Here is a 15,008-nt window from a genome sequence, read left to right as displayed (position 1 = left end):
AATAATGCTTTGGCACACATGCATTAGCACAACTGGAGGCTGACTTAAGGACCTATCTGCTCCTCAGATCAAAACGCGATTGACAAAAATGAAATCATTCTCTCTTGAGTAAAATGGTAGGAAATCAATCTTTGAGAAGACTCTTCTCCAGCAGCCAAAGGGATGGCATAAAGAAATACCTACAAAAGCCAAATGTCCTAACTCATGTCCATGTTGTCGTGCTCTTTGCTGTCAAAAGAACAGGAGTAGACTTCAGCGTTTCTGATTTGAGAGACAAAACAAGGAGAATCTTCCTATCCCACCTAAATGAGGAACACGGATTGGGGCAACACAGACCTTCCATCCAACTGAAGTTACATTCTCCATTAATTCTGCCCAGTACCCCAGGTGTGTTTTACTCATCAGGTCATAACCAGCCATGCAGAAAAGCCAGAATGAGAACATATACTTCTAATACTGACATGTTATTTTACTACAGTTGCAAACCGCACCGTACTTCCAATACTTTCAGATACTGGGAAAAATATCACTGAGGATTAGAAGACAAGTGATGCTCCAGGAAGCCAGTCTGAAATCTGTTGACTTTCCTGTATGCTGTCTAAGAACATCCCAGCTATTCTGCATTCACTGTCCTCACTCCTGCTTGCTCAGACAGCTGGGAGTGCCTTATATAGAGGCTTGCATACATTATCCATACTCAGTAGAACTGCGTTAAATGTAAATGTTGGTGCAGTACAACCACCAATGAAGGGCCAGCAGATGCCTCAGGATCCAGGATTCCAGCTCTTCCAGTGCAAGGCTGCCACTTGAAGTTGTGTGCCATTAATGAAAGCATTAATGAATGTAAATTTGTTCATCTTCCCATGACAGTGCTTTCTTACTAAAATAACAGATAGTCAAACTAAATCACTGCCTTTTTATATTTGTCAGGTTATTCAGCAGAAAAGCCAAATATTTTAAACCCTTGGTGATCTGATAATAAATATAAACATATTACTTTCCAGTTCATAACTCTTCAGTACAAAGGATCAGTGGAAAGTGGGTCAAACCAGCTTTTTATATATCAAGCAAATTCCAACTAAATTAAATCAGATTACTTAACGAGAAAGCCAGCCAAAATAAGCTCCTATTGAAGCACTAGTAAGTAAATGCATTAGTTTCCAGATCACAGCGTTTCAAACTGTAACACAAAATGAAGTAAAAATACTTAATTTGAACTGTAGAGAAAACCAGTAACTGAACCTTGTACGGATCGTGCAATATTTTATCAAGAACGGTACCTCAGCTATTCTTTCCCCTTGAACTTGACATCACTTCATCACAGTGAAAGATGCTAAAACTGGAAGGTTTTTGAGAGACTTGCCTTGGGATGTTTGTTACTGAAGGTAAAGTTTGTGGTATCTTGTCATCTTTTTCTGCTCTTCGTGTATTTACAAACATCTTGGAATGCAGGTGGATGAGCTCATAGATGAAACACTGCTCTGCACCAACTCAAAATCCTAACCTTTCTCCAGCCATATATTAGAGCCATAATATAAAGTCTTCTAAAGGGGTACCTAGGACCACATTTGGTATGCCTGCTGCTTTTGGTGGAGATAAACCAGCGGGGAGTGCATTTAGCCTTGATAAAAATATCTAATACTCTTTTTTGAAATGCACATTAAGAAATAAAAGCTCATCCATCTGGAGATGAGGGCTTTCAACAGAGAAGATGGAAGGTTTCCCCTGCTGGAGACGCTGGGTGCTGTGATCTGCTATCAGGAGAACCTGCTCCAGAACAATAATATTTGAATAAAAACAACCAGGATGCAACTTAACAACTGCAGACACTTCTAAATGGCCTTACAATATGAAACGATGGGAAAGAACAGCTTAAGTAAATACAAGCTGCTGCTAGCCCAGTGATGTACACAATCGTAACACAGGCTATAAACAGACCCATGCCAGTTAACCATGGATTCCCACAATCAATACCTGATCTGGAAGCACTGCAGACATTCTTGCTAATTCCTGACTGTCATTTTCATTACATCCACAATGATTTGTTGCACAGTTCCAAAACTGCATTTTGGTGGGGAGTACTTCCTGCTTCAGTACCCAGTTCACTTCATTCACATTTTGTGCCTTCACCTCTCCATGCTCGACATGCAGAAGTGCCTTAATTCTTCCACATGCCTTAATCCTTTCTGCATTCCACCGTTCTTCACTGTCTAGTTCTCTTTATTCAAGTTATATTAAAATAAATAAATAAATGGAATATCTTGCAAAACTAACAAGAAACAAGACCGTGTTCTTTAACACTGAGCAATTTCTCAGTCCAAAGGCTCTCGAATCCATTTGACTTATACATTCCCCCCTCTACAAGACGTATGAGATTTAGCTCATTTAATTAAAATTTACTGAGTCATTATCCAAATCTTCTACATACTGAAAATGCAGCACCATTTAAAAATAAATTAGAAATACAAGCAACAGTGCCATCAAAATGAAAACCTTTCAGGCTTTACAGAAGTAATGTGATCAGTAACCCCAGTGAAACATAAATTCACGTAGAACAAAACACTAGGAATACTGTGAAGTAGCACTTGGCTCTAGTGCAGCAGAGCACTGATGCAGCGTGCCTGGGGCTGTGGGGATGGGACTGTTCTGGCACACCCCCCAGAGAGGACGGGTTTCAACACCTGCATGAATGCACACAAAAACCCAAACATCCCACTGCCTGATGTTCAACAAACTGTTCTACACTTGCTGAACAAACATGTCCATTACAACACAGGGAAACCTACCAAACCAACAGCACTGTGGTTCTAACTATTCACAGACAAATACACTGGGAAAACTGTACATGCACTTGTCCCCATGGGGCACAGTGCAAGAGCTTACCCCCACAGGAACCACCTCCTGCAGGAAAAGCGAACAGCTCACCATAGTTTCTGAAGACTGCAGTTGCCCTGCTGGCTCTTCACAGGCAAACTCCAACTGACTGTATATTTCTCACTGAGTGCTGTATGAGAGAGCCTGATCTACACTGCAGGTCTGAGAATCAAACACATTAAGCTCATTCTGCCTCTCCTATAGGTAAAGCACATGCTGCACCTCTGCACCCAGCATTATCCCTTTTGGGAAGCCACTCCACTCTTTCTCTGCAATTAAAAAAGGCACCCTCTGCCTCACCCCCCTCCCAGACCTCTCCATCAGAAATTTAGTTAATAGCTGAAAAATGTACTGCTAATTGGAAACTGAATGGGAGGAATTCTAGGACTGCAAGAAATTCATGAATTGCAATTATTCATAGCAGACAGTAATGAACTATAGTGCTTCCTGCAAAGAATCACATTCCTCCTTTGCTCTGAAGGAAAGTGGACTCCATTTAGATTAATTCAGGAGCACTGCCTTGTTATTACATTCCCTCTGTAAGCCATTTATATGCGCTGTCACAAATACAGAAGGGCCATATACACCTTGGGCTGTATTTCAGAAATATCTGCGCTTTGCAGAACTAAAAGGCGTAACCTGTGTTTTCAAGCAGACACACAGATGTAAGCAGGCAGCATTATGTGTGCTCAAAACACTGCCAGAACCTGAATATCAACTTCTTCCACTGGTACCATCACCACAACTGAAATCACTGACTGCTGCTTTGGAAGGGCAATTTGAAGCAGCCACAAAGACAGTGTCTGGTCTCTACCCAGAAAGCTCCCGGAGTGCAACTCCTGACCAGAACTCTTCAGACATACGTGGAGCCCCGCGTGGTCTGTGCACGTCTGACAGCTCTGAATATCCTGTCTAACCAGCACAGGTTATCTGCTGCTGACAGGCAGCTCCAACAGAGGCAGGAGGATACCTCCCTCTGTGTTCTTTGTGGAGTGATGTAAGGACAAAAGCTAGGAATTCTCCTATGTGCAGAGAACTCCATGATGCAAATCTGTATGCATACTTACAGAAGTTATCAGAGAGAAACAACCAAGTATCATCAAAAAGTGAGGGGCTTCGTGTAGTGTCAGCAAACACTGCGGCCATGTGTCACAGACTTCCTTATGAATGTGATATGATGTCATTACAAGACAACTGTAGGTTTCACAAAGAAAGAAAAACCAACACGGGACTTATTTTGAATGAGGCTGTGCTTACATTCAGGCACACAGCCAGCTACCAATTCTGTGCTCCTGTGTCAAGCTCTATAATGACGGAAGCCTAATTTCCTGCCAAAATGCCACAACTGACAACACTTAAACAGATGAAGACTATTTATTTTGTGCCCTGTGAAGAAAGAGCCGTGGCTGCACAGACCAAGAAGACACAAGTGTTCCAAGTTGCTGGGTACAAGGAGACCCCTCAAGCCATACAGTAGAGCCTCCAGCACTACTGTTCTCATCGCATCTTCTCGATTCACAGACTACTGAATTAAAAATTATTTTAGAAGTTGCTTTGGCTTTTTTTTTTCCCCAGTTAAAACGAGTAAACCAATATAGACTGGATACCTTTCATTTTCGTGTAGCTGCTCACCTCCCTTCTTCCAGGAACATCTGGCCTTGGGGGAAGCTTTTGGTTTGCATTCAAAATCAACTGTGCTGCCGATCTGAACCTGAATCGTTTTCTTCATTGGGTTCTTGGAAAAATCTGGAGCAGAAGCTGGAACAGGAGGGATATACTGACAGTAAAATGAAGCATCTTGAATTATATTAATGATACTACCATTTAGCACATACATGACACTTTTCAGCTTCCAAACATAATTAAAAACACAAATGAATTAGTTATTTCAACCAGATCTTCTGCTGGGGCAATTATGCAACTTTTCTTTATGCTGGTTACAAAAAAAGTAAATATTTCAATTTTGCAGAATATGTCACCTAAAGAAGCAGGCACCTAAGCAGGAACCTAAGATCACGTTGCCTTTGCTGGAACTGGATACAACATGCTTAACTACACTACATCAGATTTGAGCTTACATGACTTGCCCTACTCCAGTGAGGGCAGTAAACAACAAGTCTAGTTAAAACTCAAGGAATGTGGTGGATTCTACTTTTGTGCCAAAGTACAATGACAGATCACACATATTAAATAAGAGAAAACTACAGCACAGCTCATGAGCATGGGTTGTATGAACTAACAGTTCAGAACAGCACGTGGCTTCTATCTATGGCAACATGGAAATTTGAAAGGAAATTTAGGATTTTAGGAGAATGAGGCTGAGAGAGCAGTCTGCTGATTGAGTGTTACCGTATACAATATAAAGGGAATAACTCATGTTCAAAAGCACTGCTCCTGTAGGCTTAGTTTTGATTTCGGTCTTTCTTTGTTGGAGATAGAAATTGCACAAGCATATTAATGCATGTGGAAGTCCGCAAGTTCCCTCTTTTCCTCAAGTAAATGGCTGCCATTTATTCTAGACTCCCACACGCATCATTTGAATGACAGAGTGACAACTTCTTGTCCCCTCAATTCTGGAAGGCTGCCACAAGAGCAGCCCACTGCACTGCTCCCCTGGGAATACCAGAGGCACAATGCAGAAGGTCAGTGCAGCTGACTGATGTGCCAAGCCAGGGCTATGGCCAGACCCTGCGAGAGGTCTTCATCTCCAGGCCTGTGTCCAAGCCTCCCTATCTGCTCTTTGCCTAATTAATAATTTATTTGCGTTCTGTTTTAAAGCAATGAATGATTGGACTGCAAATCCTCTGGAACAGATGAGTAAGCTCCTCTGCACTGCAGATAAAAAGATATTAGAGACAAAAATGTTTATTTTGACAGTGCCTGAGGGAATTACGAGGCTGAAATCATTAGGAGGTGGAGTTCTGGGCAGGTGGACGGCGTGTGGAGAGGGAGGAGGAGGGCTGTGAATTAGTAGAAAGGAAAAAATCTTACCTACAACCCTGAGCTCTGCACTCGAATAGATGACACCATGTTTATTTTCAGCTATGCACTGATATCTGCCAGAATCTGTCAGATTTAGATTCGATATTGTGAGTGCGCCATTTTCAATCTGGATCCTTCCCTGAATATTAAGAAAAATATCTTTACTCATGATGTATTTCCTGTGAAAAGTTTAAAATAAGTAAGAAATTTGAATAGGACAGCATCAACACAACAAATGGGGCAGATGTAACAGCACGTACGTAAGAACAGTTTAAAATAATTCATATGACAGCACTGAGATTTGGCAATACAGTGTATAAAATCAATTCTTCAAACTTGCCCAGTTTCACGGATGCTTTTTATTCTCAAATAGCCTTGCATTTCTCCAGAAATGTGGACACTGTACTAGGAAGACCAGAGCATCCAAAACACACAGATGGCTCTGGCATTTTACACTATTTAGAGATTTCACACTTGCCATTTGTTAATGAGCTCTCTGAGATACTATGCAGAAAAAAAATATCCAACAGTCATTAAATGGAAGGCATATTTAAGTGCCTTAGAGCTGACAAGGCTACTGAATGAAGAACAGGGTGCTTCTCACCCTGATGCTTCCTGGAAAGCTCTATGAGTTACAGTGGGAAGCAACTGCTTCGTGATGGAGTGATATGGATGGGTGACAAGAGGAATGAGTGACAAAGACAAAACCAACAGATTCTCCTTTGGGGAAAGACATAATAATTAACAAATGATTTTCTCAAAAACATCAGAACTTTTCTGGAGCAGCAATGCCTAGCAAAGGTCCTGGATGTGGCTCATCAGGCTTACTACAGCAGTACTCACTCTGCCCTTTCTTCTATGGGCTTATAATCACAGCTGGCCCCAGCAAAGGGCAAATCCAGCTATCTCCATATAGCCAACACAGCTCAGCCCCTTCTGTGACAGATCCATTCCCAGTCAATTGCAAGTCAGACAAAGCACAAAACAGTCCCTAAAAGTAACAAGCCTAAATCTTCACGTCTTTATTCTATTTCTAGCATCCTGAGCTCCTGTTGTTATTCCTCCTTACGAAAGATTCATTTATGGGGAAGGGAAGTTAAGTGGAATAACCGCAGCAGGAGATTTTTGTGGAGCAGACCCAGCATGAAGGAGGATTATCACAGGAGCTGAAGACAACTGATCATGATACACAAAGAACTCTTCTGCTGCTGTCTCCTTGGCGCCCGCCTTCAGTGAGTTAGTCCTACAGTGCACAGCCCTCAAGCACTTCCAGAATCATGCTTATTCCCTTACATCATGCCTTCAAGGCTTGACACCAATGCTCCATGCTGGAGAACTGGGAAATCTGAATGAGAGAAAGTATTTTTGTACTTACTGAGGTACAGGGAAAAAAAAAAGCACATTACCTCAGTGACTCCATATAATTTATTAACAGCACTCTTAAATCACCAATATATTCTGTACTCTGTCACTGAACCTGTCCACAAAACACTACCATTCCTTTTAGCGAGCATATAACTGCAACACCCTGAATGCTAAGAATTGTTTTTCAGTGCTCAGGTCATTTTTCATAGCCATCCACTAAACTCACTTGAGCAGTCCTTTCTTCAACTCCGGGTGCCAACGCTGTGCACAGAATTCGAGCAGTCTTGACAGCACTGGCCAAGGGCAAAATGCCCTCCTGCTACAGGCTACTGCCCCTAGTTTACATTTCCAATAACCTGGATTCAGCAGTTTTCTCAATGCACAGTGAGAACTAAAATCAATATGGGTACCAGGTGGTTTTTTGCACCTCTGATCTGGCAGACCTGCTAAGTACATTTCTCCCTGTCACCAACGTATGACTTTCCATTAGGTTAACAACAGTATTAAAACAAAACACCGATGTTACATTGCTCTTTATCTTTCAAACACTGCAATTTTTGCCATCTTTTCTCAAGAAGTTTGCAAATGTCTTATTATTACCTTTAACAAAATTCCAATAGCAAATGTAAGACAATCATTTAAGTTCTTTATCCCTCGCTTACAGTTGTTGATCTATAATTTTAATTAACTTCCTTCTCCAGCCTTTCCTTATATAATTATTTCCACGGTTCTACCATTGCATTTTAATCTCCTTTTAGCTATTTCTCTACAGTATAATTTGTCTTTGAGTTACAGATATTGCAGCTTTTGATGTTTCCATCTGGATGCTCCTGAAGAACAAACATGAAGTAAAAGGAGTATTTATCTGGACCATTTACATGGACTTTCTGAATTCTCAGTGCTATATGAAGTAGTGCTAATTTTGCATACCATTGTGCTCTTCAGAAATGAATGTTACCTCTACTGACAGTTGGTCTCCATTCTTCAGCCACCTATATGACGGTTTCGGCTTGCCACTTGCTCTGCAATCCCAGTATAAGGTATCCTCTACAGCAATTTCAGTATCTTTTATCATCTGGATCCAGTGCGGTTTTGCTGCAGATGAAATACATATCAACAAGGAAGACCCTAAAAAGTTGTTGTACCACCAGAGTCTCACTGGTTCTGTTTCAAGTCACTAATGAAAGAAATTACTCACTGTTCCTTCTAAACATTTTTATTGCAAGTAGTAAAACAAAAGAAAATTGAGATGATATATCACTAAAGCTGAACTAGTCGAACCAATATTAAAATCACTAATTCAGGAGCACAATCAACACAAATTTAAAAGTGAGGTAAATGTAAGACAAAGACATTAGCGGGATTATTGGAATTAAATAATTGATGCAGCCAAAAATCATCAAATTAATGCTGAAGAGAATCTAAGGATCTCTGTTTCTGGATAATCTAAGCATATTACAGTGAGGCAATGGACTATGCTTCTGTTCCTGCAACCAACAGCAAAAGCCACGTAACATACACGAGAGGCAGCCATGCAGGTAAACAATATTTTCTTTCAGCAATGCTTTGGCTACTAAATTGAAAGCATCAGCTTCTTAAGCACAATAGATATTTGAAATTTAATCCTTTATTTCCTTAAGTACAGATACCAACACTCTAAAATCAAACAAAAAAAGACGACACCAGTGACATATGAAAACATCATCAGTTTATAGATGAGTGATAGAAGCACCTAAGGTCAGATTAATTCCTGTTGAACTTCCTACTACAGTAGCATTATAGCAGCAATTAATTCAGACTGGGAAAATTAATGACTCCCCTATGCTCACAAGGGAAGTCTGCAGCACAGCTGAGAGCTGAACCTATTCCATTGCCAAAGGCACAAGACCAGCAGATCATCATTTGGATGAGGACGGGTTTTCATTTCACTAGAAAAGATTTGTTCATATAAATTCTCACTCCTTTTTACATTCAGAACAGCAGTAAGATCTCAACATGGTCACATACTGTACCATACTTCTTGATACAGGGGATTTTTTATGAATAAATATTCAAGATTATCTTCTCACAGAAAACTGTACCACATTGTATTCATTCAGATATTAACTTAGGAGGCTTTGGAATTCAACCAGTACTTGCTGACAGTGAAACCTCCTGTTACTCCTTTTGTTTTGCAGTTATCTTATGCCACATGAGCATTAATGCCTTTCACTGATTTGAGGTTCATGTATTTTTTACACTGTCTTTATCAAGGTCAGCTGTAGAAGACAGGATAACCTGATCTTTGTGTCAGACAAACATACTACGCCTATTTTACTGATATTAATGTTAGTTAAATATTGAAAGCTAGCCAATCAAAGAAGAGCCGTTGCTTTATCTCACATTGCCACTTGGAGCAGTTGTCCCATATGTGTCAAGGGGATGAAAGCTCAAGCCTCCATGTCAGCACGCTTCCTGCACTTTGCATACCTAAATATTTATGCAACAAGCAACAGTACCTGAATTATTGAAGGATCCATACATGTGCAATATTTCACATCTGCTGAGTATCTCCACTTGAAAGTAGGTTAACTGTAGTCTATTTTCAAGTTCACGATCTTGGATTCAATTTCATTAGAGAAAAGAACACCGACTTCTCTGTAAATTTGCATTTTAGGACTTTTTGTTTTAGATATTTCCCAGTAGGAGGGCACTCCTAGTTCTCCAGGGTGTATATGATAGAAGCATGGCAGCAAGAGCACCACTCAGAAAAGAAATGAACACAGCTTCAAAGGCCACAGTGGGCGAAATTCACGGTACTTGATCATTTGCAAGAGCGTTGATTTAGATTTCAGTGATTTCCTTGAGGGAAGTTCTTTGTCTTTTCCAATTACTGACCAAGGAATCCAGCAGCAAAACAAATATTCTTTTCAATCTTCCATGTCTAAAAGTCTCTAAAAATGACTGTAGAAAATATCAGAAATTCTTTAAGAAAAATAATTCAACTAAACCAGTTCAAAATTGAACAGACAGCATAAACGGGGCAATTACAACTGGAAGTATTCCATGCAATGCTCTGAAACTTAGCAAAGATGTCCACACTACAGCAGCTGAGAAAACAGCAGACAGGAGGTCATGCTTTAGTAGATCTCCAGTTCCTCTCAGAAGATAAGTACTGCTCCACCCTTCTCATCCACCCTGCTCAAATGTGCCAGAATGATTCTGAATAAAGATTGCTCTTGAGGTCTTGCCACCAGCAGGCAAACGCCACCTGCTTAGAACATCAGGCTTCATTCTGGACACACTAACGCCTTATCTGGGGTCCTGAAGGAGGACATTAATGACTTGGTATGAAGCCTCATTGAGCTGCTGCATTGGTTTGGTGCGTAGCCCTGATCTTCCTGAGGAGATGCCACTCCTTCATCCTTAAGCACAGAACAAGGAAATGGGCAACATACCTTCACTGAGATGAAAAAGATAGGATGTCCTGTAAGTTGTGAGGTTGGAAGTTACTTTTAATGGAGTTTGTAGCAGAACGTTTAGGATCAGGATAGAAGTCTGTGCTGTGAGTATTTGCAGTTCTCTGGAACTCACAGTACTATCTTCATGAAAGATGTGGAAAAGGTTCCCTTAAGACAAAATACTTGTAGGTAACTGAATTTCTAAACAACGTCAGCCGTCAGCATCATGGTCAGTTAGCCGTAAAGGCACCAGCCTGTATTTTGCTTCAGTTCTTATTGCCTCATATATTCCTTGTAATAACTCACAGTCCCACAGGTATGAAGTAATACAAGTGAGTAATTTGATAAAATTTAGCCTCAGTGACAGGAAGGAGACTCAGTCATCTTTTCCTGGGGTGAATATGACCACCTTGTTCTTCCAGCTCATAGGCCAGGCAGGCCATCCCAGTGAAAACAGCTCACTCTTCATTAGACCCAGGGGAATCCCTTTAGCCGTAAGGCAAGAAAGACAATTATTTTTAGATTTTTAAGAAATCCCTTTACAATGACTGTTCTGGGTTTGGTAAGAGTGAAGACCATCTGCAATGAGTGAATGGGCCGAAGCTCTTGGAAGCAATGTCTTGGGGCTAATGCTTTTCAGAAGCCGTGTTGAGATCTAATTTGTAAACAATTTGGAGGTACCTTGCAGTGTCCTCAGCATCCATGATGCACACCAGCAAGAATATTTAAATCCGACTTCCTTCAGAGTAAGAGTCTCCAATAAAAAGCTCCTTTTCAGTCTTCTACACCAAAGAGCATGAGAGCATTCAAGAAAGGCTGAGCTTCAGGACCATGATTTCTGTGCTCTCCCAGGGAGTACTGAGGCTGCCGTACCAGCTTGGATGCAGAAGACTACAGGACGGTCCTTAATTAAGGCTCACACATTAGATGCAGTCTGCTTATACACGTCTCTACTTTGAAAGTTACAGACTGAAACCCATCTAGAAATCTCTTCTGAAAACACTTTAGGATAGCTCAGCAGTCAGGCAATAAATCAGAGTCAAAAAGCACTTTCCATAGCTCAAGAAAAAGTGGCTATGAAGCATATTGGGAATTCACAAGGTTTTGCAAAAACAGAAAATGTAACCTCTTTTTTTCAAGGTAGTATCTCTGAAAGTCAGACTGTGACACTCATACTGATGCCTACAGCAGGGATCAGCCTACTTTTATCTCACAGATTCAAGTGAATTTAAGAACTGATAACTTTTAGGGGTTTTGTTTGTTTGTTTGTTTTTTGATAAAACAACCAGGCCCAAAGCAGCATGTCATAACTTCCATTCACAGATACCTGAAAACATTATTTGTTTATTTATTTGCACTTCCATTCAAAATACATACGCTTTGAAGCACTCATTGCATTGCTGGGAACGTTTAGCATGCCAAAAATTTGAACAAAGCACCTCTGAAGAAAGGCCATTAAATTATTAGGCAGTATTGACATTTAAACTTCAAGCTGATCAATCAGCACTTCTTCAGTATTTGGGTATTTACAGTTCTGCAGCCAATGACTTCAGAACCTCCCCATGAACAAAACAGTCCTGGCACAAAAGCTCTGAACAATGATGCTCTTCCACATTGAGCAGTAATGTGCCTTCAGTGTAACCTTGGTAGTACATTCTTACCAAAACTTCAGGGTTCTTTTTTTGTTGTTGTTGTTCCATGTATTTTGTATTTTATATGCAGGTTATTTATTACTGGGCATCTGTATTTACATACAATGGAAATCCTGCCAAGTGAGCAGCAATGGCTGCTGTTGCAAGCAAGTAGGAGCGACCTTGCTGGCCAACTTTGACCATCAGTACCCAGATCAGCACAATTCCCCTTTGCTATCCAGTCTGCTGCAGAACTAAAGCAGAACAGCAGATTTTTTTTCTCCCTGTTAAACATTTTACCTCAGTACAGTCAAGCATGAGTTCCGTTAAATCAACACGTACTAATTAAGAGTATTTTTCTTCAATTACCCTTTAAATTAATTGCTTTACATATCTCTGCCATGTTACATGTTGTTTAATTGCATTTTAAAATGCAAAAATGTAACCATTTAATTTCTTCTCATTTTTCCATGCTATGAAAAGTCGTGGATTCTTTCTTCTATTATCTCTTTGTGAAAAAGGGTGATGACAAATGAATGTACTACTGAAGTGAAGCAAATTATTTATATATTCAGGTTTTATATTAATTCATAGTTAGATAATCTCATCCTATATTTAGCACATTTTGAATTCCACTGAGGAGAAAAATGTCATTAAACACATGTTGGAAGTGCACAGGGGACACTGAACTGAACACTTGATGTTGGGCTTTTCTTGATAAAATCCTTCATGAGGAAAAAGGAAGATTAATAGTCTGTTAGTAATGTTATGAAAGAACCCAGAATCTGTTTTAGCTGAGTTGATTATTCAAATAGATATTCTACGTCTTTAGTCTTACATTTAAAACCCACAATGAAACCAGAAAAAAAAAGGAAAAAAAGAGCCATTTTATTTGTTTTGTAGCTACAGAAGTGCACAGGATTTCCAAACTCAAGCATAAAATCCATTTTGAGATAACTACCACGGGCACAACTGACACTGAGTATATGTTCAAGTGCTTTATGACTTCAATACCACAACTCACTATGGGAAGAAGAGGCAGGACAGCAGAGTAAACACAACTGGTTGTTAAATCAAACAACTTAGGCACCAAAACCCCCCAAATTCAGAAGTCAAGATTTACAGTCTAGAATCACAGAATTGCTAAGGTTGGAAAAGACCTTAAAGATCAAGTCCAAACACAACCTGACCATGCTGCCCTAACAACCCTCAGCTAAATCACGGCCCAGAAAGGTTTCGATTGTTCCCTAACTAAGCAAAAACTATTTCACACTTTCATTTAGGATAGGCTGATGTCTCATTTACAAATAAATTTTTAAAATCTGGAAAGAAAATCCAGTATTTTTAGTCAAATTGCACAATTTTGCTTATATTTTTTTCACCTGCCAAGGGATGGACTTGGCATTTTGTTTCACTACGACAGCACAGAAAACGTTAATCCCAACTCCTTTTAAAGCTTTTTTTGGGAATCCAGATGCCATATTATCTTTGGTTATAGAACACCATTAAACTACAAACAGAACAATTCTCCTAATTCTCAAAATGTTTTAAAATTACCCTGTCCTGACTGCAGAATTGTTGGGATTCTATCTGTAGAAAAGAAAGTAACAAAATAAGAAAAATTACTTAATTCTGCAGAACGGGTTAAGCAAAAAGCAAAACATTAAGCAAAACAAGCAAAATAAAGTTGGAGTACCATTAATGCCATTACAAGACTCATTATTTTCTTCAGTCTAAGAACTGTATTAGGGATGGATCTAGGACAGGCACACATTAAAAGTGGAATATTAACTCTATTCAAGAGTTCTGATCCCTTTCTGGATTGGTAATGAAGATGTTCACACTGAGCATCCACAAAACACAATTTACTCCTCTCAGAACTACAACTCACTTGCTTTTATTGATTAGTAACATCTTTTACTTGAGATCGGTGCCCTTTAATGACAGAAAAAGAACTTTGGATGTAGCACAAATACTTCAAAATCACCCACCTTCATAAATACATTATGAGAACTAATAAACCAGTTGTATCTGGTACGTGCTTTACAGCTGCTCTGACCCAGAACTGCTGCAGGAGTAGTGACCAAACCAACGTACAAACCACAGCTCACTTTAAACTTTTGAAACAGCTTTATAAAAGCTGTATGATGAAAAGTATACTGTCGAGTTTAGAACTGCAGATAACACTGGCAGAGAAAGCATCTTAGCTTTTTCATCCTGTTATCTGATACCTAAAAGATCTAAATATAATTAGCATATATGAAATTTAATGTAACTGCTTATTTGGAAATTAGAAGGGGGGAAGGAATATCTTATTTCCTCCCAATTTATAACTTGCTTCTTCAATTAAAATCATCGTTGACTGAATTCTGCCTTGCTGCACTGTTCCAGTGAACAGTAGTTTCCCATACAAAGAACCCAGCGGCACAGTAGGTATGCACTCTGCTTTTCCACATGACAATAAAATCTTTGCTCAAATATTCATACATGATGAAAATATTCCAAATCAAAGACTGAATCAGTCTTTAAATTGCCATTTACCTAAAGAAAATTAAATTTGCAAAGATCTGGCTTTGACAAAAATTGTCAATTACCACTTTGTTGCAAACCGTTCTAGCTTTAAACCACCAATATCATGCTTTGCTGATATTCATTTCACTATATAGTCTTAAATGCACAAGAGACTGTCAGTTTTCCAGCTATTAAATTTCCTATT

At 39.6% G+C, this 15,008-nt stretch overlaps 1 protein-coding gene across 7 annotated transcripts in view; it reads right to left on the bottom strand.

Moving 5' to 3' along the window:
• LOC140257613 (contactin-3-like) overlaps positions 1-15,008 on the bottom strand; it is a 92,918-nt gene that overhangs the window by 18,918 nt on the left and 58,992 nt on the right. For all 7 annotated transcript variants that reach the window (XM_072347026.1, XM_072347027.1, XM_072347028.1 and 4 more), the window contains 3 exons: positions 8,180-8,316; positions 5,866-5,995; positions 4,482-4,632 (listed from right to left, as the gene is read on the bottom strand). In XM_072347026.1, coding sequence (XP_072203127.1) covers positions 4,482-4,632; positions 5,866-5,995; positions 8,180-8,316 — 418 coding nt within the window. The remainder of the gene's footprint in view (positions 1-4,481; positions 4,633-5,865; positions 5,996-8,179; positions 8,317-15,008) is intronic.

The sequence above is a fragment of the Excalfactoria chinensis genome, chromosome 12 (assembly GCF_039878825.1).
Source record: "Excalfactoria chinensis isolate bCotChi1 chromosome 12, bCotChi1.hap2, whole genome shotgun sequence".
Lineage (NCBI taxonomy): Eukaryota > Metazoa > Chordata > Aves > Galliformes > Phasianidae > Excalfactoria > Excalfactoria chinensis.
The sequence above is the reverse complement of the archived record's forward strand: the minus strand, read 5'-3'. Positions and strand labels throughout refer to the sequence as shown.